Source organism: Ornithorhynchus anatinus, chromosome 5 (genome assembly GCF_004115215.2).
Source record: "Ornithorhynchus anatinus isolate Pmale09 chromosome 5, mOrnAna1.pri.v4, whole genome shotgun sequence".
Classification (NCBI taxonomy): Eukaryota; Metazoa; Chordata; class Mammalia; order Monotremata; family Ornithorhynchidae; genus Ornithorhynchus; species Ornithorhynchus anatinus.
In genome coordinates this window covers 3,078,332-3,099,554 of record NC_041732.1, presented here as the reverse complement: position 1 = coordinate 3,099,554, position 21,223 = coordinate 3,078,332, and the positions used below count along the sequence as shown (strand labels likewise).

General features: G+C 65.0%; 3 protein-coding genes across 5 annotated transcripts; 2 read left to right on the top strand and 1 right to left on the bottom strand.

Annotated features, from left to right (window-relative positions):
* Nucleotides 1-105: 105 nt before the first annotated feature.
* Nucleotides 106-7,368, top strand: SARS2 (seryl-tRNA synthetase 2, mitochondrial). 2 transcript variants are annotated; one of them, XM_029064793.1, is made up of 16 exons: nt 106-413; nt 2,878-2,973; nt 3,070-3,099; nt 3,461-3,601; nt 3,906-3,960; nt 4,109-4,172; nt 4,654-4,759; nt 4,906-4,953; nt 5,231-5,339; nt 5,710-5,755; nt 5,861-5,948; nt 6,198-6,310; nt 6,397-6,490; nt 6,616-6,708; nt 6,810-6,875; nt 7,043-7,368. In XM_029064793.1, the coding sequence occupies exons 1-16, from the start codon at nt 153-155 to the stop codon at nt 7,157-7,159; spliced, it is 1,527 nt and encodes a 508-aa protein (XP_028920626.1). In that variant the 5' UTR covers nt 106-152; the 3' UTR covers nt 7,160-7,368. The 2 variants fall into 2 exon arrangements, with proteins under 2 accessions (XP_028920626.1, XP_028920627.1); XM_029064794.1 differs by lacking the exon at nt 106-413 and adding an exon at nt 560-669.
* A 2,008-nt stretch (nt 7,369-9,376) lies between these two features.
* On the top strand, nt 9,377-12,888 carry CCER2 (coiled-coil glutamate rich protein 2). Of its 2 annotated transcripts, XM_029064798.2 has the most exons (5): nt 9,377-9,500; nt 9,584-9,630; nt 9,716-9,815; nt 11,144-12,009; nt 12,529-12,888. In XM_029064798.2, exons 1-5 carry the CDS (start codon nt 9,428-9,430, stop codon nt 12,607-12,609), a joined length of 1,167 nt encoding a protein of 388 aa, XP_028920631.1. In that variant the 5' UTR covers nt 9,377-9,427; the 3' UTR covers nt 12,610-12,888. The 2 variants fall into 2 exon arrangements, with proteins under 2 accessions (XP_028920631.1, XP_028920632.1); XM_029064799.2 differs by lacking the exons at nt 9,377-9,500; nt 9,584-9,630; nt 9,716-9,815 and adding an exon at nt 9,908-10,266.
* Nucleotides 12,889-14,428: 1,540 nt separating this feature from the next.
* NFKBIB (NFKB inhibitor beta) lies at nt 14,429-20,878 on the bottom strand. The gene is made up of 6 exons (XM_029064808.2): nt 20,612-20,878; nt 16,472-16,577; nt 15,505-15,742; nt 15,179-15,267; nt 14,659-14,925; nt 14,429-14,561 (listed from the first exon to the last, which is right to left on the bottom strand). The coding sequence occupies exons 1-6, from the start codon at nt 20,773-20,775 to the stop codon at nt 14,517-14,519; spliced, it is 909 nt and encodes a 302-aa protein (XP_028920641.1). The 5' UTR covers nt 20,776-20,878; the 3' UTR covers nt 14,429-14,516.
* Nucleotides 20,879-21,223: the final 345 nt, after the last annotated feature.

Here is a 21,223-nt window from a genome sequence, read left to right as displayed (position 1 = left end):
CTACCGGGGGCCGCCCGTCCGACGCCCTCCATCCTGATTGGCCGCCTGATCGTCCCCCCCGCCCCCCTCATCTGCATCGTCGATGCCGATTGGCCCGCCCGCCCGCGCCTCCTCACCGGCCGGGCCGCTGTCAGTCACGCCTAACGGCTAAGATGGCGGCCTCCGGGGCGCGTCCGTGGCTGCGCGGCCTGCTGCGGAGCCGCCCGCGCTGGGAGCCGGGACGCCGGGGCCGCTCCGCCGGCGGCGGCGGCGGCGAGAGGCGCAGCCGCAGTCTCCTGTTCGAGCACGCGCGCCTCGGCTACAGCGCCAAGCCCCAGCTGGACATGGAGCCCTTCTGCGCGCGCCCGGAGGAGGCGGCGCGAGCCTTGGAGCACCGGAAGGGCCCCTTCGGCTCCGAGGACCTGGCGGGAATCGTGAGTGCGCCTGCGCCCGGCCCACCGCGCGATTGGCTGCGGCGAGTCACGTGGGAGCCCGGCCCGCTCCCATCATTCATTCATTCATTCATTCATTCATTCATTCATTCAGCCCTTCCTGGGTGCGGAGCGCTGTCCTAAGCGCTTGGGCGAGTCCAGTCCGGCAACACCGAGCCCAGCAACGGGCTCACCGTTTAGAAGGGGGGAGCGCTTACTACCTACCAAGCGCTCTGAATTCATTAATGCAGGAATGACGGTATTTGTTAGGCGCTCACTATGTACCAGGCACTGTTCATTCGTTACTGAGGGGATTTGTTAAGCGTTTACTACCTACCGAGCACTCTGAATTCATTAATGCATTAATGATGGTATTTAATTAGGCGCTCACTGTGTACCAGGCACGGTTAATTCATCAATGAGGGGATTTGTTAAGCGCTTCCTACGTACCGAGCACTCTTAGTTAATTAATGATGGTGTGTAAGCGCTTACTACGTCCTAAGCACTCTGAATTCATTAATGCATTAATGATGGTATTTGTTAGGCGCTCGCTATGTACCAGGCACGGTTAATTCATCAATGAGGGGATTTGTTAAGCGTTTACTACGTACCAAGCACTCTTAATTCATTAATGCATTAATGATGGTATTTCTTAGGCGCTCACTATGTTCCATGCACTGTTAATTTATTAATGATGGTATTAAGCGCTTACTACGTACCAAGCGCTCTTCATTAATGAATTAATGATGGTATTTGGTAGGCACTTACGACGTACCATGCACTGTTAATTCATTAATGATGGTATCTGTTAAGCGCTTACTACGTACCAAGTACCGTTAATTCATTAAGGATGGCATTTGTTAAGTGCTTACTACATAATTAATGATGGTGTTTAAGCGCTTACTCTGTACCAAGCACTGCTAATTCATTAATGAATTAACGATGGTATTTGTTAAAGCGCTTGCTAGGTGCCAAGCACCATTCTAAGCACTGGGGGGGCCGAATACAAGGTGATGGGGTTGTCCCACGTGGGGCTCAGTCTTTATCCCCATTTTCCAGATGAGGGAACTGAGGCCCAGAGAAGTGAAGTGACTTGCCCAAAGCCCCACAGCCGAGAAGTGACGGAGCCGGGATCAGAACCCAGGACCTCTGACTCCCAAGCCCGGGCTCTTTCCGCCGAGCCACGCTGCTTCTCTAATACTCGTAATCCTTACGGTATTCGTTAAGCACTTACAACGTGCTAGACTCTGCTGAGCGCTGGGATGTTTACAAGCGAATCGTGTCGGAAACAGTCCCTGCCCCACATGAGGCTCACAATCTTCGTCCCCATTTTCCAGATGAGGGAACTGAGGGAAGGAGAAGCGAAGCGACTTGCCCAGGGCCACAAAGCAGAGAAGTGGCCCAGTGGCTAGCGTAAGGGCCTGGGAGTCAGAAGGACCCGGGTTCTAGTCCCGGCTCTGCCACTTGCCTGCCGCGGGACCGTGGGCCGGTCGCTTCACCTCTCTGGGCCTCGGTTCCCTCATCTGGGAAACGGAGATCAAGAGGGTGGGCCCCCCCATAGTAAGCGCTTAAGAAATAGTATTTAAAGAAAAGGGGGGCAGAGCCCGGGATTAGAACCCAGATCCCCCCCCCCGACTCCCAGGCCCGGGCTCCCTATCCTCCGGGCCGCACCGCCTGTAGACTCTGCCTCAGATCCGAGCCCCGGGGCGCGTGAACGGGGTGACCTCGGTTTCCCCGCCCCTTGCCTTCCCCTCCCCGGGCTTCCTCCTGGCGCCAGCGTGGAGGAGGCGGAGACGCGACGTCTCGACATCTCGCTTGGCGTTGGAGTCGCCGAGGGGGCCTCCTCCCAGCCTCCTCCCAGCCGCTCCCCCGCTCCTCTCTTCATCTTGGTGTCCCCTTTGGATCCGGCCGCCCCAGACAGAAGCCTCTCCCCCATCATCCGGTCAGCCGTATTTATTGAGCGCTTACCGTGTGTAGGGCACTGTAGTAAGCTCTTAGGAGAGTACAGTAAGCCCAGGCCTGCCCCTTCCCCGTCCCATAATCTCAGCGGGACTTATCGGATACCTCTACGGCCGGGACGACCCAGCCCCGGGCCACAGACGTGCGTGTCTCACCTGCCCTCGCTGTCTCGATCGGTCGGTCGATGGTACTTATCGAGCGCCCGTTACGGGCAGGACGCTCCACGAGGCGCTTGGGAAAGGGCGGTAAAACAGTTGGCAGACGCCTTCCCTGCCCACGATGAGCCGCGGTCTGGGGAGCCGCAGAGCGGCGGTTGAGTCCCCCCCCCCCCCCCCCCGACCCACCAGGGTTCAGAGAGGTTGAGCAGCTCAGCCCAGGTCACCCAGCGGGGCGGGGCCAGGATGGGAACCCGAGCCCCCTCCCGAAGGGCGGGCAGGCGGGGTGTGATGGGGCGTGGGGCGTTCGGAGGGGAAGAGGAGACGATCCGGGGGTCCGACCTCTGCCCCAGGTCTCCGTCTGGAAGGAGCTGGTGAAGGTCAAAGAGGAGATCGAGAGGATAGAAGACGAGAAGGAGACCGTGACGGACCAAGTGAAGGCCCAGCTGGCGAGTGGACCCCGAGGAAGGGAACGGACACCGGGGTGGGGGCTCGGGGGGTCGGGGTCTGTCTCATCCCAAGGTTCTCTTTTTTCCCCAAACCAGGAGAACCACGACAAGTCCGCCCTGCAGGAGGTAAGGGGGCTGTGGCCGGAGGAGGCCGGGGGGGAGCCCGCGTCCGACCGGGAGGAGCGGGGAGGTGGGGAGCCCGGGTTCTAATCTCCGTTTTGGGGGGAGAGCAAAGGGAGCGAGTCAGGGCGACGCGGAAGGGAGCGGGAGATGAGGAAGGGGGGGGCGCTCAGTCGGGGAAGGCCTCTCGGCGGAGATGGGCCTTCGGTAAGGCTCTGAAGCGGGGGAGAGTCGTCGTCCGTCGGACCCGAGGGAGGAGGGCGTCGAAGGCCAGAGGCGGGACGTGGGCTCGGGGTTGGCGGCCCTCCCATCCCCATCCCTTCCTCCGTCCCGCCTCCGGGCGGGGTCCGCCCCCTCACCGCCGTAGGACCCCGGACACCGGGCCCTGCTGAGCCACGGCCGGGAGCTCCGGAAGCAGCTCAAGACCCTGATCCGGGAGAGGGAGCGGCTGGAGGAGCTGTTCTACCCCCGCGCCCTCAAGCTGCCCAACAGCACTCACCCCGACGCGGTGAGGACGGGGGCCCGCCGGGGCGCGGGCGGCGGGGTGGGGGGCTCCCGTCCGGGGTTCTCATCCGGGCCCCGCCACTCGTCCGCTGTGGGATCTCGGGCGAATCGCTTCCCTCGTCTGGAAAATGGGGGTTGGCGCCGTGAGCCCCACGTGGGACGGGGACCGCGTCCGACCCGATCTGCTCGGATCTCCCCCCCCCCCCCCCCCCCCCGCCCCCCAGGCGTTTAGTATAGTGCCTGGCAAACAGTAAGCGATTAACAAACCTCACGGTGCTTATTATTATGATTATCATTGCTCCCCCCAGCCCATCGGGGAGGAGCCCCAGGCCCGAGTGGTGGAGGTGGTCGGCAAGAAGCCAGGTGAGGGCTCCACGTGGGCGGGCGGTGGGGGGTAGGAAGGGGGAGGGGGGCTTCCCCTCCCTACATCCCCCTCCGCCCCCCGCCGTCCCCTCCCCCAACCCCCGGGGCCCCCCGGAGCCAACGCCGCCCCCCTCCCCTTGGTCTCCAGTGTTCTCCTTTCTCCCCCGGCGGCACCTGGACATCGGGGAGAGACTGGACATCATCCGGCAGAAGTGAGCGCCCTCCTCTCCCTAGGGGGTCCCCCTCCCGCGGCCCCCCGCCCCGAGCAGATGGCTTCCCCCACCCCCGGGCCGGGCCGCCGGCCAGCCGGCAGGCCGAGGTCCCCCCCGCGCCCTCCCCCCCGAGCGGGGAACGTCGGCTTTGTCTTGGCCGCGCCCTCCATCAATGTTTCATGGCGCCCCCACCGCCGCCACCTGGCACCTGGCTGCCTCCGGGCCCCGGGTGGGGCGGCCCAGCGCCGCCCACTCCTCCCCGTCCCCACTCCGGGCCTCGGTCTCCCCCCGCGCTACGGGAGATTCTCCTCCCGCCCGGTGTCGGGGTCGCCGCGGGCCCTCCCGCCGCTGGCCCGTCTCGCCCTCCCGCCCCAGGTCTGCCCTCGGCCCCTCGTGCTGACCCCTCTCCCCCCTGGGGGCCGGGGGCGCGGAGGGGTGGGACCCGCGGCCCACTCCCCGGCCCCTCCGCCGTGGCCCGCAGGCGCCTGTCCCACGTGTCCGGCCACCGCTCCTACTACCTGCGCGGGGCCGGCGCCCTGCTCCAGCACGCCCTGGTCAGCTTCGCCCTCCACAAGCTCGTCCGCAAGGTGCGGCCCGCGGGCGGGCGGGGGGGCGGGGACCGCCCGGGTCCCTCTCCTCGGTTCTCCCGCCGGCCGTCGGGTGCGGGGTGCGGTGCGGGCACGTGGCGGGGAGCGGGGCGGTCGCCCTCACCCAGGCCGTCTCCCCCCCGCAGGGCTTCACCCCCATGGTGGTACCAGATCTGCTGAGAGGAGCCGTCTTTGTGAGCGCCACGCCCTCCCCCGCGACCTTCCGCTGCCCTCGTGATTCCCGGGCCGGGCACGTCCGGTGCCCCGGAGCCTGCAGCCCCCCCCCGCCGTCTCGCCCCCACCTCCGCCGTCCTCCGGGCTCGGAGCCTCCAGTGCCCCTGAGCCTCTCTCCCTCCCCCCGCCCCGAACGACCTCCGGCCCCCTGCCCGCCCCCCTCTCTGCCCCGACGCTCCCCGACCTGGCCGTACTCGGTCCCGGGAGTCACTCTGCCCCCGCCTCGTCCTCCCCCAGGAAGGCTGCGGTATGAACCCCCAGGCCAGCCCCCTGCAGATCTACACCCTCGACCCCGCCCACTTCCAGGACCTGAATCTGGCGGGCACCTCAGAGGTGGGCCTCGCAGGTAAAGGGTGGGCTCGGGGGCCCGGAAGAGAGACGTGCGGGGGCGCGGGAGGGCCGGGACGGGGTGGGTGGCGGGATCGAGGGGGCCGCGGTCCCGACCGAGTGTGCGTGGCGGGGGGTGGTCCCCGCGGGGTCCCAAGCCTGCCGCGGTCCGTCCCTTCTGAGGGCGCGGGACCCGCGGCCGGGCGGACGGCAGACCGCGGGGAGGGCGCTTGTGGAGCCGGCGGGTGGCGGGACCCTAGCCGGGGGCGGCCCGTCGCCGGGGTCCGGACCCGCGGGAGGGTCTCTTGATCCTGTCCGAGTCAGGTCGGGTCATCCTTGGCGGCGGGAGGCTGGATGAGATGACCTCTGACCCTCCTCCCCAAACCTAGGGTATTTCATGGATCACGCGGTGGCACGGAAGGATCTGCCCATCAGGTGAAGCCCGGGGATCTCCGGTCGATACCCCTCCCGCCCCTTCCTCCCTCCCCGGGCCCCCGGTGACGGGCGCGTGCCCCTCCCCCCCATCCCGCCCCACTCCAGGATGGTCTGCTCCAGCACCTGCTACCGGGCCGAGACGGACAAGTGCCAGGAGCCCCACGGCCTCTTCCGCGTCCATCACTTCACCAAGGTGCGGAGGGGGCGGGGAGACGGGGGCCGAGCGGGGGCGGAGGGGCCGGCGGGAACCAGGAAGTCTGAGTCGGGACCGGTTTCTAAAGGCGGCGGACCAGGGGATTCCCCCCGAGATCCCCGGTCCGGTCCCGGGCGAGCCCACCGTGTGGCCCGCGGCGGTCCGGTGACCTCCCCTGGGACCCTCCCGGTTCAGACCGGTAGGGCCCCCCCCCCCTCCCCAGTTGGGACCGGCGTCTCTTCCGCCCAGGTGGAGATGTTTGGGGTGACGGCGGCGGAGACGGGGCAGGAGAGTGCAGCCCTGCTGGCTGAGTTCGTCTCCATCCAGAAGGAGATCTTCTCCGAGCTGGGACTGCACTTCCGGTGAGGCCGCCCGGGCCGGGGGGAGGGAACCCCGGGGTGGCCCCGGCCGGCCGACTGAGGCCGCTCCCCTCCCCTCTGCCCCGCAGGGTCGTGGACATGCCGACGCGGGAGCTGGGCCTGCCGGCCCACCGCAAGTTTGACGTGGAGGCTTGGATGGCCGGGAGGGGCGACTTCGGAGAGGTCGGGGGGCGCGGGGCGGGTGGGGGTCGGGCGGGGGAGGACGGCCCCCGCGTTGCCCCGATGCCTCGGCCCCTCTCCCTCCTTGGCCCTCACCGCCCTTCCCGTCTCGCCCCCGGCGCTGCCAGGTCTCCAGCGCCTCCAACTGCACCGACTTCCAGAGCCGGCGCCTTCACATCATGTACGAGGACGACGCCGGCCGGCTGGCCCACGCCCACACCGTCAGTTCTGCCCGCCAAACCGGAAGGGGGGTGGGCCGGGCGCCAGGGGAGGGGAGGGGGCGGGAGGGAGGGAGGGGTGACCGTCCCCCGCGCCCCTCCAGGTGAACGGAACGGCCTGTGCGGTGCCCCGCCTCCTCGTCGCCCTCCTGGAGAATAACCAGCTGAAGGTGAGGGGCCGGGGCCGTCGGAGGGGGGAGGCAGCCGGTACCCGGTACCCGGCGGGGCCCCCCCCGAGCCGGGTTCTCTCCACTCCGGATGTCGCCCACCCCCGGACCCCGCGCCGACTCCCCTTCCCTGAGCCCCGTCCGCCCTGCCCCCATCCCTCCCCTCCTAGGACGGCAGCGTGATGGTGCCCCCCGCCCTCCAGCCCTACGTCGGCACGGACCGGCTCACGGCTCCCACGCACACCCCCCTCCGATACATTGGCCCCAACAAGCCCCCTTGGGCCTGACCTTGTCTCGCCCACCGCAAGGAGTCGGGAGCGAGAGGAGGACGGCGTACGGCAAGAACCCATCCAGGCCCAACTCTTCTGGAAGGGGGGTGGCGAGGAGTAGGCTGGGGTGGGGGGCACCCAGCCATCCCTAGTCTCGCATCCTTGGCCCTCCCCCCTCCTCCCTGAGCGGGGTAGAGGTATCGGCGGGGGACCCCGCCCCCCCCCCCCCCCCCGCCCCCCCCCCCCCCAAACAGTGAGCCAGGGAGAGGGGCTAAGCGCGGGTCGCCCCGTCTTCCCTCCCAATAAACGAGAAGCAGAGGGGCCCGCGTGATGTGTCGTCTTTACCCGTTCCTCCTCCGCCTCAAGGGTCCGGGACCCCGCCTCATGCTTCCGGCCCCTTGCCTGCCTCCCTCCCTCCTCCCCGTCGGGGTCCCTCGAGAAGCAGCGTGGCCTAGTTACAAGTGCAGGGGTTTGGGGGGCAGAGGATGTGGGTCCCGATCCCGACTCGGCCACTTTTCTGCGGTGTGACCTTGGCCAAGTCACTTCTCTGGGTCTCAGTTTCCTCATCTGTAAAATGGGGATTGAGGCCGTGAGCCCCGGGGGGACAATCTCCGGGTCCAAACCGATTACCTTCTATCTACCCCAGCGCTCTCGTCTACCTCTTTCAGCCCTCTCTCTCCCCTTTGTCTCTCTCCACGCTCTATCTCACTCTTTATCTCTCTCTTCTCATCTATCTCGTCTTCTGGACCGTAAGCCCCGGGTGGCCAGGCTCTCCGTCTCTCTCTGTTGCTGAATCGTACTTTCCAGGCGCGTGGTACAGTGTTCCGCACACAGTAAGCGCTCAATAAATACGACTGAATCGACCTGAACGGGGCGTGGCGCGGTAAGTGCTTAACAAATACCATTCTTCGTCGCCCGCTTTTGCCTGACGGCGGCAGGGCGGCGGGAGGAGGAAGGGGGGAAGCCGAAGGCCTCATCCATAATGAATGACCTCAAGATTCATTCAATCGCATTTAGCGAGCGCTTAGGGGGGGCAGAGCACTGTCCTCGGCGCTTGGAAAGGCCAATTCGGCGGCAAATATCCATTCAGTCGTCTTTATCGAGCCCTTTACTGCGGGCAGAGCACTGTCCTGAACACGTGGAGATGGCAATTGAGATGGGATCGGACGGGGGCCATCCCAGAGCCCCCCCCCCGGCACACGCACATTCATTCAATCGTCTTCATTGAGCGCTTACTGGGGGGGGGGGGGGGCCCGAGCACCGTCCTAAATGCTTGGAAAGTCCAATAGAGATGGGATTAGAGGGGGGCCACCCCAGCCCCCTGGCACGCGCACATTTATTCATTCATTCGATCGTCTTTATTGAGCAATTACTGGGGGCAGAGCACCGTCCCAAGTGCTCGGAAAGCCCAGTGGAGCAGCAGCAGCGGCTCTCCATTCGATCGTCTTTACTGGGGGCAGGGCACCATCCTAAGCGCTCGGAAAGCCCAATGGAGCGGCGGATATCCAGTCAATCGTCTTTAATGGGGCCGGAGCACCGTCCTAAGCCCTTGGAAAGTCCAATTCAGCAGCGGATACCCATTTAATCGTCTGCACTGAGCGCCGACCCGGGGACAGAGCACCGTCCTAAGCCCTTGGAAAGTCCAACGTGGCAGCAGATACCCATTCGATCGTCCGTATTGAGCGCGGACTGGGGGCAGAGCCCTGTCCCAAGCGCTCGGAAAGCCCAGTGCGGCAGCGGCTCTCCATTCAGTGGTCTTTACTGGGGGCAGAGCACCGTCCTAAGCGCTTAGAAAGCCCGATGCGGCAGCAGATACCCATTCGATCGTCCGTATTGAGCGCGGACTGGGGGCAGAGCCCTGTCCTAAGCGCTTGGAAAGCCCAATGGAGCAGCGGCAGCTACCCATTCGATCGCTTTTACTGGGTGCAGGGCACTGTCCTAAGCGCTCGGAAAGCCCAATGGAGCAGCGGCAGCTCTCCAAGCGTCTTTACCGGGTGCAGAGCCCTGTCCTGAGCGCTTGGAGAGCCCAGTGCAGCAGCAGCGGCGGCGGCGGCTCTCCATCCAATCGTCTTGACCGGGTGCAGAGCCCCGTGCCGAGCGCTTGGAAAGTCCCGTGGAGATGGGCCGAGCTGGGCCCCGGGCGGCGGGCGGCGGCCACCTGTCGGGCGGGGGGGGGGTCGGGGAGGGTCGGTTGTGACATCATTTCCTCCGCCCCCCGGCCCACCGGGGATAAAAGGGGCCGGGCGGCCCCGACCCCCCAGTCGGGGCCCACTGCGGCCGATCGCCATGCCGCGCCTCGGGTCCGTCCTGCCGCCGCCGCCGCCGCTCCTGCTGCTGCTCCTCCTGCTCCCGCTGCTCGGTGAGGCCCGAAACCTTCCCTCCCCTCCCCTGGGGACCCCCCGCCCCGCCCTCCCCTGACGGCCACCTGTCCCCTCCCCGCAGGCGGAGCGGCGCCCCTCGCCCCCCAGCCGGCGGCCCGGGAAGAGAAGGTGAGTGTGGAGGGGGCTCCGGGGCCCCGGCCCGCCGCCCCGGCAGCCCCCCGCCTCTCACCGGCCCCTCGCCGTCCCCCGCCAGGTCAGCCGCTGCGTCCTGGACCTGCTGTCCCACTCGCTGGGCCCACCCCGGCCCCCGCCCCCGCCCCGCCAAGGGGCCTGCGGCCAGCTGCTCGATGAAGGTGAGCTGGGGAGCCAGCGGGGGGCGGGGGGGGGGTGTCCCCTCCCTGCACCCCCTGCCCCGGGTCCGGCCACCCCACGGGGCCCGCGGGCGGTCGCTCGAGGAAGGTGAGATGGGCAGAGGCCAGGGGTCCTCTCCTCGGGGTCCCCTCCGCCCAGGCCCCCCATCCCTGTCACCCCAAGGGGCCTGCGGGCGGTCGCTCGAGAAAGGTAAGATGGGCTGGAGGCCAGGGGTCTTCCCCTCTCACCTCTTGGGGTCCCCTCCGCCCAGGCCCCCCGTCCCTGCCACCCCCCGGGGCCTGCGGGCAGTTCCTCAAGGAAGGTGAGCTGGGGGGCGGTCTCTGGAGATGGGCAGAGGCCAGGGGGTCCTCCTCTCTCACCCCTCGGGGTCCCCTCAGCCCAGACCCCCGCCTATGCCACTCCAAGGGGCCTGCGGGCAGTCGCTCAATGAAGGTAAGATGGGCAGAGGCCAGGGGTCCTCCCCCCGGGACCCCCTCCGCCCAGGCCCCCCATCCCTGCGGGCAGTTTCTCGAGGAAGGTGAGCTGGGGAGCGAGCTGGAGGGGGTCTCTGGAGATGGGCAGAGGCCAGGGGTCCTCCCCCTCGGGGTCCCCTCCCCTGCCCCCCCGCCTCTATCGCCCCTCCCCGCAGACGACTGGGCCCAGACCGTCTCGAAACGCGAGCACGTGCCCGCGGAAGCTCCCGGCGCTGGGCCGCAGAGGTGGCCGACGGTCCCGAGCCCCGGCTCGGCGACCCTGCCCCGCCTCGTCCACTCGTTCCTATTTACTGAACGCCTACTACGCGCGGGGCACCGTGCTTTACGGTACTCGGCGATGAAGAGAGGGAGCCGGGGGGGAGGAGGTGACTCCCCGGAGCCGGGCTGACAAAAGGAGAGTGGAAAAAGCCAATGATGAGAGTGACGATGATGTTATTTGTTAAGCACTTACTCTGTGTCCAGCACTGGGGTAGATAAAAGCCGATCGGGTTGGCCACGGTCCCTGTCCCACATGGGGCTCGTAATTATAATAATAATGATGGTATTAAGCGCTTTCTATGAGCCAGACCCTGTTGTAAGCGCTGGGATGATTGGGTCGGACACAGTCCCCGTCCCATATGGGGCTCGGTCTCCATCCCCATTTAACAAACGAGGGAACTGAGGCTCGGAGAAGTGAAGCGACTCGCCCGACCTCGCACAGCCAGGGAGCCTCCGGGGGCTGGCCGGGCCGGGAGCCCGGGGCTTCCGGGTCCCATCCACCCTCGCCGCCCTCCACCTCGTCTTCTTGGAGGGTGGGGGCTGGAGCCTGGGAGACCACCTCCCTCCTCCCCCCGCAGAAATCTCCCCGCACCACGCGGGACAGCAGGAGAGCGAGGAGGAGGAGATGAGGAGGAGGAAGGTGGCGGCGGGAGCCACGGACAGCCGAAGGGACGGGGGACGGCTGCGGGAACTGGAAGCGGACGAGCGGGTCAAGGGGGAGAAAGTCAAAGAGCAGAAGGTCGAGGAGGAGAAAGTCAGAGAGCAGAAGGTGGAGGAGGAGAGGCTGGATCGGGACAAAGACGACCGAGTCGTGGAGGAAGAGGTTAAGGAGCTGCTGGCTGGGACGATGGAAGAGATGGAGGAGAAAGAGGAAGAGAAGGAGCAGGAGGAGAAAGAAGAGGAGAGGAAGGAGGAAGAGGAGGAGGAGCAGGAGGAGCAGGAGGAAGAGGCCCTGAGGAAGAAGAGAACCTCCGCTGAGACTCGGGTATCCGGTGAATATCTGGACGACCCGCACAAACCAGGGCACGGGGGTCGGGGGCCGGGAGAGAAAGCGGTTTCGGATGGGTTGCACGGGGGTCCCAGGAAGCACGGGGGCTCCCGAGGTGGTGGGGAAGAAGAGGAGGAGGAGGAGGAGGAGGAGGAGGAGGGCAGGTGGGGGGCCGGGGGCCGGCGGTGGACGGCGGCCCAGAAGCGGGTGGTGGAGAAGGCCGGCGGCGAGGAGACGGCTCAGTTCGAGGCAGAGGAGGAGAAGCGGGGGAGGACGGAGGCCGCGGAGAGCCGGCGGCCCGGGGGGCTCCGGGCGGACCGCCGGCGGCGGCTGGGGGGATCCCAGAGTCGGGAGGGGGAGCCGGGGCCCCGCCGCCAGGACACCCGGCATCGTCACCATCGCCACCACCGGGAGGAGGAGGAAGAGGAGGAGGAGGAGAGGGAGTCCGAGAAGAAGGTGAGTGAAAGGATGGGGGAGGAAGATGGCCACCAGCTAGCCTTCGATTTAAATAATCGGGGCGTCTGTTAAACGCCTACCCTGTCCCCCGTGGGGCTCGGTCTCCATCCCCATTTTACAGATGAGGTCATTGAGGGCCAGAGAAGTGAAGGGAGTTGCCCAAGGTCGCCTAGCAGACAAGGGGCAGGGCCAGAATTAGAACCCGTGACCTTCTGACTCCCGGGCCCGTGCTCTGGCCACTAGGCCACGCTGGGCCCCTGGGTTTAGCCCTGAGAGGCCTCCCCCAGCCTCTGGGGCGCCAGCGTCCACCCCACCAGCTACGCGTGGTCAGCCGGTCCCAGCAGGGAGGGGGGCAGTGCCCCGGGGCAGGACTGGTCACGTTTCCACGGGTCGACTGGGCGCAGCTGCTGCCTCCGACCGGGAGACGGGCCGACCGTCCACACCCCCCCTCCGCCCGACCCCCGCCCGCTCGTCGGAGGGTGGGGGGGCCGGGGCCTGACGCCCCCCGGTCTGTCGTAGGAGCCGGAGAGGCTGGAGGAGATGGAGGCGGAGCTGCGGCGAGCAGCGGAGAAGCTGGTGGAGCTGAGGCGGGAGGTGTGATCCCGGCCGGGCGCCCCTCGGCCCCCTCCGCCCCCGCCTATCCCTTCCCCGCAGATCCGGCTGCGGACTCTCGCACCCACCCCCCGCCACCATCCCCCAGGCCTCGCCATGAAAACCGACCGTCGGGGAAGGGCAGCGGGCGTCCCTTCTCCTGCCGCCCACTCCGTCCCGTGAGGGACCCTGGGATCTCCTCGGGGTCCCGGGTTTGCCGCCTCGGCCCGGGCCCCCTCCTCGGCGTCACCTGCCCCCAGACTGAATAAAGCACACTGAAGACCATCAGTTGCCTGCGCCGGTTGTCAGACAGATGGAGAAAAACCTCGCTCGCTCTCCCAGACACACACTCGCTCTCCCTCCCCATCCCCGCCCCCGGATCCAGGTTGCCACAGGCGAAGCTGGCGCACCCCAGCACTCGAGGTCTCACGGTGGCCGACCACCTGTCTTCACCCCAGGCCCCAGAAGAGGCTCCCTTGGGGGCCTTTCCCTGCCCTAAGCCCAGGAGATTGGGGGGGGGGGGGGGAGTCCGTCCCAAGAGTGGGTGGCACAGGCGGAGGGAAGGGGTAAAGAGTTCAAAACGGATGCTGCCGGGGGGGCACGTGAAGGGGTGAGGCTGGGCCCTGCACTCGCCTCCCTCCACTCCAAGCCGTAGGGACCCAGGGGGACGCAGGCATCGGGAGAGGGGGAAACCGAGGCGGGAGGGAGTAGGGGACAGAGACTGGGAGTGTTGGTCCTACTCCTCGCCCAGTGTGGAGGAGATCAGCGGGGCCTCAGAAGATGGGTGGGGGCGAGGGATGGGTCCCTCGCCTGGTGGTCCCCTACCCCCACCCGCTCCCATCGCTTCCCCACAGCCACACGGGGGTCCACGGTCTCCTCCGGCGGGGTCGGCGCGACCCAGTGCTCTTTGACCCTGAACCCCCCCGGTCCGCTGTCTCACCCCCGGTCTTCACCGGGTCGTCTGCCTTCCGGCCGCTCCGCTTGTAGGAGGCGGAGGGAGGTCGGGGCCGAGCCGCGGGACTCCAGAGGAGAGGAGCGTTCTCCGCGGCCGCGGCGGCAATGGGGGGGGGGGCGGGGGGGGGTGGAGGGAGGTGTCTTTCCGTTTTGGCATTTGTTAAGCGCTTACTATGTGCCGGGCACCGTACCGAGCGCTGGGATGGACACGAGACAATCAGGCCGGACCCAGTCCCTGTCCCCCGTGGGGCTCACGGTCTTAATCTCCCTTTTACGGTTGAGGGAACGGAGGCCCAGAGAAGGGAAGTGACTTGTCCAAGCTCTCAGAGCAGGTAAGTCAGAGGGACGGGGTTCTAATCCGCTGGGCTGAAAACCCGTCGCGGGCGGGGAACGCGTCCGTTAAACGGTTCTGGTGGACTCTCCCAAGGGCTCAGCACGGTGCTCTGCACGCGGTAAGCGCTCGGCAGACACCATCGACTGACTGCGTCCGCCACTCGTCTGCTGGGTGATCCTGGGCGGGTCGCTTCCCTTCTCCGGGCGTCAGCCATCTCCTCTGTGAAACGGGGGTTGAGGCTGTAAATCCCGTGTGTGACAGGGACCGTCATCAACCTGACAACCTTGTATCCACCTGAGCGCTCAATACAGCGCCTGGCTCACAGTAAGGGCTCAACCAGATACGACGACGATCGTTATCACCCCAGCACTTGGTACGGTGCTTCGCCCAAAGCGCTTAACAAGTACTATTTAATAAAGGGGCGGGGGGACACCCCCTCCCCTCCGTCCCCAGAGCTTGTCCGCGGGGCCCCCCGCGGGGCAGCCCGGGAGATGGAGCGGGGTTTTGGGGTGAGCGAGCTGGGGCGGAAGGAAGCTGGAGTCCCAGGGTGGGACAGAGGGCTTTAATGAAATAAAATATTAGAAAACTACAGACATCTCGCGGGAGCGGGGGGCGGGGGGGGGGGGGGTCAGTTTCGGGTCTGGCCGTGGATCACGATGTCGTCGTATTCGTCCTGCGGGGGTGGGGGGAGGGGGACAGAGGGAGGGGCGGGGATTAGGACCCCGGGGCCGCGGGCCACCCCCCGCCACCCCGTCCCCCCCGCCACTCACGTCCTCGCCGTCGCTGCCGCCCGGGCCGGCCCCGGCGGGGCTCCCGTCCGACTCGCTGTCCGTGTCGCCGTCGGGCTCGGGGGCCCCGAAGTCGCGCAGCAGCTGGAGCAGGCGGGCGGAGGGTCGGCGCGAGGCGCTGTACAGGGGCGTGTAGCCCACGAACATGCGGGCGCCGGGGTCCGCGCCTCCCCGCAGCAGGCACTCCAGCACCGCCGGGCTCTGGGCCTCCACCGCCAGGTGCAGGGGGCTCCGCCCGCAGGTCGGTTCCTGGGTGGGCCGGGGGCGGGGGCGTCAGGGACCCCCGCCCCCGACCCTCCCGCTCCAGATCCCCCCCGCCTCCGGGCCCCAGGGAAGGAGACGGGTTGCCCACGATGAGGCCGGCGGCGGCCACGGGCCGAGACCGAGCGTCGGGGGCTGGGGCGGAGAGGAGCGGAGGCCCGGACCCGGGAGACGGGAGGAGGGGAAGAGGAGCGGCTCGGCCGACGGGGACGGGGGTGGCCCGAGGGCCGGGAGGCGGCACCTGCTTGTTGAGATCGACCCCGGCGTCCCTCAGCAACCGCACCATCTCCAGGTCCTTGCGGATGACGGCCACGTGGAGCGGGGTGTGGCCTGGGCAGGGAAGGGGGCGTCGGGCCGGGGCCGGCTTCCCGGGGGGAGGCCGGGGAAGAGGACGGAGCACGGGGAAGACCCCAAGACGGAGGGCGGCCGCGGAGAGGGCCGGTTAGAGACCGTGCGCCCCGCGCGGGCCGGCGAGCGGGGAACGGGTCCGTTTACTGCGGCGCCGGCCTCTCCCAGGCGCTCGATCCGGCGCTCGACGGATACGACACCGAACCAACGGCCGCCTACCCTGGTAGTTGGCGGAGTCCCGCTGCAGCCGCTGTTCTTCTTCCTCCTCTTCCTTGTCCCGGTGGGCGCTGCCCGGGGGGTCCAGCAGAGCCCGGGCGCAGGCGTGCCAGCCCTCCCGGCAGGCGAGGTGCAGGGCGGTGTTCCCCGCCCGCTCCGTCACGCACAGGCCCGCCCCCGCGGCCCGCAGCTTGGCCGCCAGGGTGGCGTCGCCCAGGATGACCGCGATGTGCAGCGCCGTCTGCAAGGGAGGGCTTCCCGTCCGGCCCCCCGCCTCCGCGCCCCTCCGGTCCCCGGCCTCCCTTGGCTCCCCCTCCGCCCGGAGAGTTCTTCCCGGGCGCCGACCTCAGCTCTCTTCCCTCCTGTCCCGGGGGCGGAACGAGCCCTACTCTAACGTCCGTTTCCCCCTCGAGACCGTGAGCTCCGCCTCTGTCGTACCGGACTCTCCCCGGCACTTAGTATTTCCTTCGCTCCTATTTACTGAACGCCTCCGGGGTGCGGGGCGCGACGCTAAGTGTTGGGGGGAGCACGGTAGGAGAAGAAACATTCCCTGCCCGCCACGAGCTTCCAGTACGGTCAGTGCTAGCCGCCGACCTCTCGCCCGCCTCCCGCCCCGACGGCCTCTCTCGTCAAATCCGACAGACCACCCGTCTCCCGTCCCCTTCGGAGCCTCGCTCCTCCGAGAGGCCTTCCCCGACTTCCTCTTTTCTCATCCCCTTCTGCGTCACCCTGACTCGCTCCCTTTAATCACCCGCCCCCCACCACCTTGCCGTCACCCCAGACCCGTCATTTATTTCTTCCTGCTCGTGTCTGCCTCCCCTTCCGGACCGTGGGCAGGGAACCCGTCTACCGGCTCCGCTGGACCGTACCCCACCCCCCCCCCGAGCGCTCCGCGCGGAGTAAGCGCTCGCTAAGTACGACCGCCTGGCAGATACACCTCGACAGACGGCGGGGAAGGGAGAGGCCTCACCTGGCCCAGGTCGTTCTGCAGGTCCAGGTACTGCGTCCCCGCCGTGTACTGGAGCAGAAATTCCAGGAAGGCCTCGTGCTGGTGGATCACCGCCAAGTGTAAGACGCTGGGACGGGAGAGACGGAGCCGCCGTTCATTTCTCTCTTTACGTTCACGTCCGTCTACCCCCTCCGGACCGTAAACTCCTTGTGAGCAGGGAATGCGCTCGCTTATTATTATTCTGTACTCTCCCACGTGCTTAGAACGGTGCTCTGCACGCAATCGGCGTTCGGTAAATACGACTGGGCGAAGAATAATACCAATTACGGTATTTAAGCGCTTACTGTGTGCCAAACAGGGTTCTAAGCGCTGGGGTAGATTACAAGGTGATGAGGGTGTCCCGCGTGGGGCCCACAGTCTTGACCCCCATTTCACGGATGAGGGAACCGAGGCACAGAGGAGCGAAGCGGCTCGCCCGCGGTCACCCAGCCGCCGGGCGGAGCCGGGATTAGAACCCAGGTCCTCTAAATGAATACTGCACTCTCCCAGATCCTCGGTACGGTGCTCAGCACAGAGTAAGTGCTCAGTAAATACGATTGGATTGGTAGGCAGGGAGAGGGTCGGCCCGGGCCTGGGAGCCAGGAGGACCTGGGTTCTAATCCCGGGCTCCGCCACTTGTCCGCTGTGTGATCTTGGGCAAAACAGCTTCCCTTCCCTGTGCCTCAGTTACCTCGTCTCTAAAACAGGGCTTAAGACCGTGAGCCCCACGTGGGACAGGGACCTCGTATCCACTCCAGTGCTTAGAACAGTGTCTGGCACGTGGTAAGGGCTTAATAAGTACCGTCATTTATTATTAGGCACGGGGGAGGGGACGGGGCAAAAGGAACAGTATGAGAGGTCAGAGACTCCCGTGTGAGTTGGGGCAAGTCGCCTCTCTGGGCCTCAGTGACCTCATCCGGAAAATGGGGATCAATATTGTGAGCCCCACGTGGGACAGGGACCTTGTATCCACCCCAGTGCTTAGAACAGTGCTCGGCACCTAGCGGGCGCTTCCCAAATTCCATCGCCATCATTAGTATCATGAGGCTTGGGGAGGGGGCAGAAGGAAGAAGTGGGTAGCGCCCGGGCCTGAGAGTCAGAGAGTCACGGGTTCTAATCCCGGCTCTGCCCCTTGTCTGCCGTGTGACCTCGGGCAAGTCACTTCACTTCTCTGGGCCTCGGTGATCTCACCTGCGAAATGGGGATTAAAAGAGTGAGCCCCACGAGGGATAACCTGCTCACCTTGTATCTACCCCAGCGCTTGGCACATAGTAAGCACTTAACAAATACCTTCATTATTATTATTATCATCATTAAAGGTCAGGACCGGGAAGGAGGTCACGAGGGGAGAGGGCCAAGGGTCCGGAGGGGACGGTCTCTCTCTGTTGCCGAACCGTCCATTCCAAGCGCTTAGGCCAGTGCTCTGCACATAGTAAGCGCTCAAGCAGCACGACTCAGCGGCGAGAGCCCGGGCTTGGGAGTCGGAGGTCGTGGGTTCTAATCCCGGCTCCGCCACCCGTCAGCTCTGTGACTTTGGGCCAGTCGCTTCACTCCTCCGGGCCTCAGCGACCTCCTCTGTAAAACGGGGCCGGGACCGTGAGCTCCACGTGGGACGACCTGGTGACCCTGTGCCCCCGCCCCCCCCCCGCAGCGTTTAGAACAGCGCCCGGCACAGAGCACGCGCTGAACAAACTGTCCATTCGAAGCGCCGAGTCCGGTGCTCTGCGGACCGGAGCGCTCAATCTACTCCCTTCTGCCCCTTCCCCATGTCTAATGACAGTAATGACGGCGATGGAATTCGTTAAGCGCCGGCCAGGTGCCGAGCACTCTTCTAAGCACCGGGGTGGACACAAGGTCCCCGTCCCACTTGGGGGTCGCAATATTGATCCCCATTTTCCAGGTGAGGTCACTGAGGCCCAGAGAGGTGACTGGCCCAGGGTCACGCAGCAGTCTCTGACCTCTCAACTGTTCCTTTTGTCCCGTAAGCCATCAATCGATACGGTCGAAGGATGAGTGACTGGTGGGGGGGGGGGGGTCAAAGGTCAGGGCCGGCCGGTCAGAGAAGCGGCGTGGCTCAGTGGAAAAACCCCGGGCTTCGAGTCAGAGGTCGTGGGTTCTAATCCCGCATCTGCCACCTGTCAGCTGTGGGACTGTGGGCAAGTCCCTTCCCTTCTCTGGCCCTTGGTGATCTCCTCTGTAAAATGGGGATGAAGACTAGGAGTCCCACACGGGACCACCTGATGACTTTGCGTCTCCCCCGGCGCTTAGAACGGTGCTGGGCACATAGTAGGCGCTTAACAAATACCATCATCATTATCAACAGATACCCCGGTTATTACCCTTATAATCATCCCTATATTATAATGTATGTGAATATGAATCATATGGAAATGAACTGTAAGTGCCTAACGAACGCCAACATTATTATTCAAATGGGGAAGAGGACTAGGAGCCCCATGTGGGACCACCCGATGACCCTGTGTCTCCCGCAGCGCTCAGAACAGTGCTTGGCACATGGTAGGCACTTAAACACCACCATCGTTACTAACAGATACCAGACCTGATAATCATCCCTCTATTATAATCATATCTACACCTATCTAGCCCATACCTATCTATAGTATATCATACCTATCTATACCTATCACACCTATCTCTACTCTCTATATAAAATCATCCCTTCATATTATCATCACCCCCATAATAATAAGACCATTATTAAAATGGGGAGGGGAAGATGGGGAGCCCCACGGGGCACCACCTGATGACCCTGTGTCTCCCCCGGCGCTTAGAACAGTGCTTGACACATAGTAGGCGCCTAACAAACACCACCATCGTTATTAACAGATACCAGCTATTACCCATATAATCATCCCTATATTATAATGCTCGGTGAATGTGAATCATATAGAAATTAAATGCAAGCGCTTAACAAACACCATCATCGTTATTAACACATACCAGTCCTTATAATCATCCCTATATTGTAACCCTATCTATACCTATCTACCCCATACCTATCTATATCACGTCATCCCCATCTCTATTATATATATATATATAAAATCATCCCTGCATATCATCATCATCCCTATAATAACAATGCCATCAGCATTATTAAAATGGGGAGGGGAAGCCTGCTGACCCTGTGTCTCCCCCAGCGCTTAGAACAGTGCTTGGCACCTAGGAAGCGCTTAACAAACAGCCCCATCGTTATTAACAGGTACCAGTCCTTATCATCATCCCTGTATTATAATCCTATCTATACCTATCTACCCCATACCTATCTATATTATATCATCCCTATCTCTAGTCTATATATAAAATCATCCCTACATATTCTCATCATCCCTATAATAATACCACCATCAGGGTTATTAAAATGGGGAGGGGAAACCGGGGAGCCCCACGAGGGACCACCTGATGACCTTGTATCTCCCGCGGTGCTCAGAACAGTGCTCGGCACCTAGGAAGCGCTTAGCGAACACCATCATCATTAGCAGATACCAGTCCTTATAATTCATTCAATATTCAATGGCATTTACTGAGCGCTTACTATGTTTAGAGCACTGTACTAAGCGCTTGGAATCATCCCTACATTATAATCATCCCCATGTCTATTATATATATAGAAAAAAATCATATACATAAAATCATAGGAGAAGCAGTGTGCTCAGTGGAAAGAGCCCGGGCTTGGGGGTCCGAGGTCATGGGTTCGAATCCCGGCTCTGCCACTTGTCAGCTGGGTGACCGTGGGCGAGTCACTTCTCTGGGCCTCAGTGACCTCATCTGCAAAATGGGGATGCGGACTGGGAGCCTCCCGTGGGCCCACCGGATGACCCTGCATCTGCCCCAGCGCTTAGCACAGCGCCGTGCACATTGTCAGCGCTGAACAGATACCCACATCATTATTATGATCATTTCAGTTCCCTGGGCCTCAGTTCCCTCACCTGCAAAATGGGGATGAAGCCCGCGAGCCCCCCGTGGGCCCACCCGATGACCCTGGCTCCCCCCCGGCGCTCAGCACAGCGCCGTGCGCAGCGTGGGCGCCTAACGGATAGCAATAGGGCGCTCATGACCGCGGCGCGTGGGGCCGGGCGCTTCTCTGTGGGGTTGACTCACGTGTCCCCGTCCTCCGTGACGTGTCCCAGGACTCCGGGGGCCCAGTCCCCCGCCGCCGCCGCCGCCGCCGCCGCCCCGCCCAGCGACCCCAGCCCGCTGTCGCACCAGTCGTCCCCGCCCCCCGCCGCCTCCGCCTCGGCCGCCTCGGCCGCCTTGGCCGCCATGGCCCCGCCGGCCCCGGGCCTCGCCCGCCAGGCAGCCGGGCCGCTCCGGCCCCCGAGCCGGGGGAAGGCACGCCCTCCCCCGCTCACCGCCCCGGACCCACCGCGGGGCAGCCTGGGAAATGTAGTCTCTCTGGGGCTCGGCGGGACGGGGGCCGCGGGGCAGCCTGGGAAATGTAGTCTCTCTGGGGCTCGGCGGGACGGGGGCCGCGGGGCAGCCTGGGAAATGTAGTCTTTCTGGGGCTCGGCGGGAGGGAGGGAGCGGGGCAGCCTGGGAAATGTAGTCTTTCTGGGGCTCGGCGGGACGGGGGCCGCGGGGCAGCCTGGGAAATGTAGTCTTTCTGGGGCTTGGCAGAAGGAGGGCGCCTGGGAATTGTAGGCTTCGAGGCCTCTGGCAGAGGCCAGGCCGGCCGAAGGGGTGAGGGGGCGACTCCCGGCCCGCGCGGGGCAG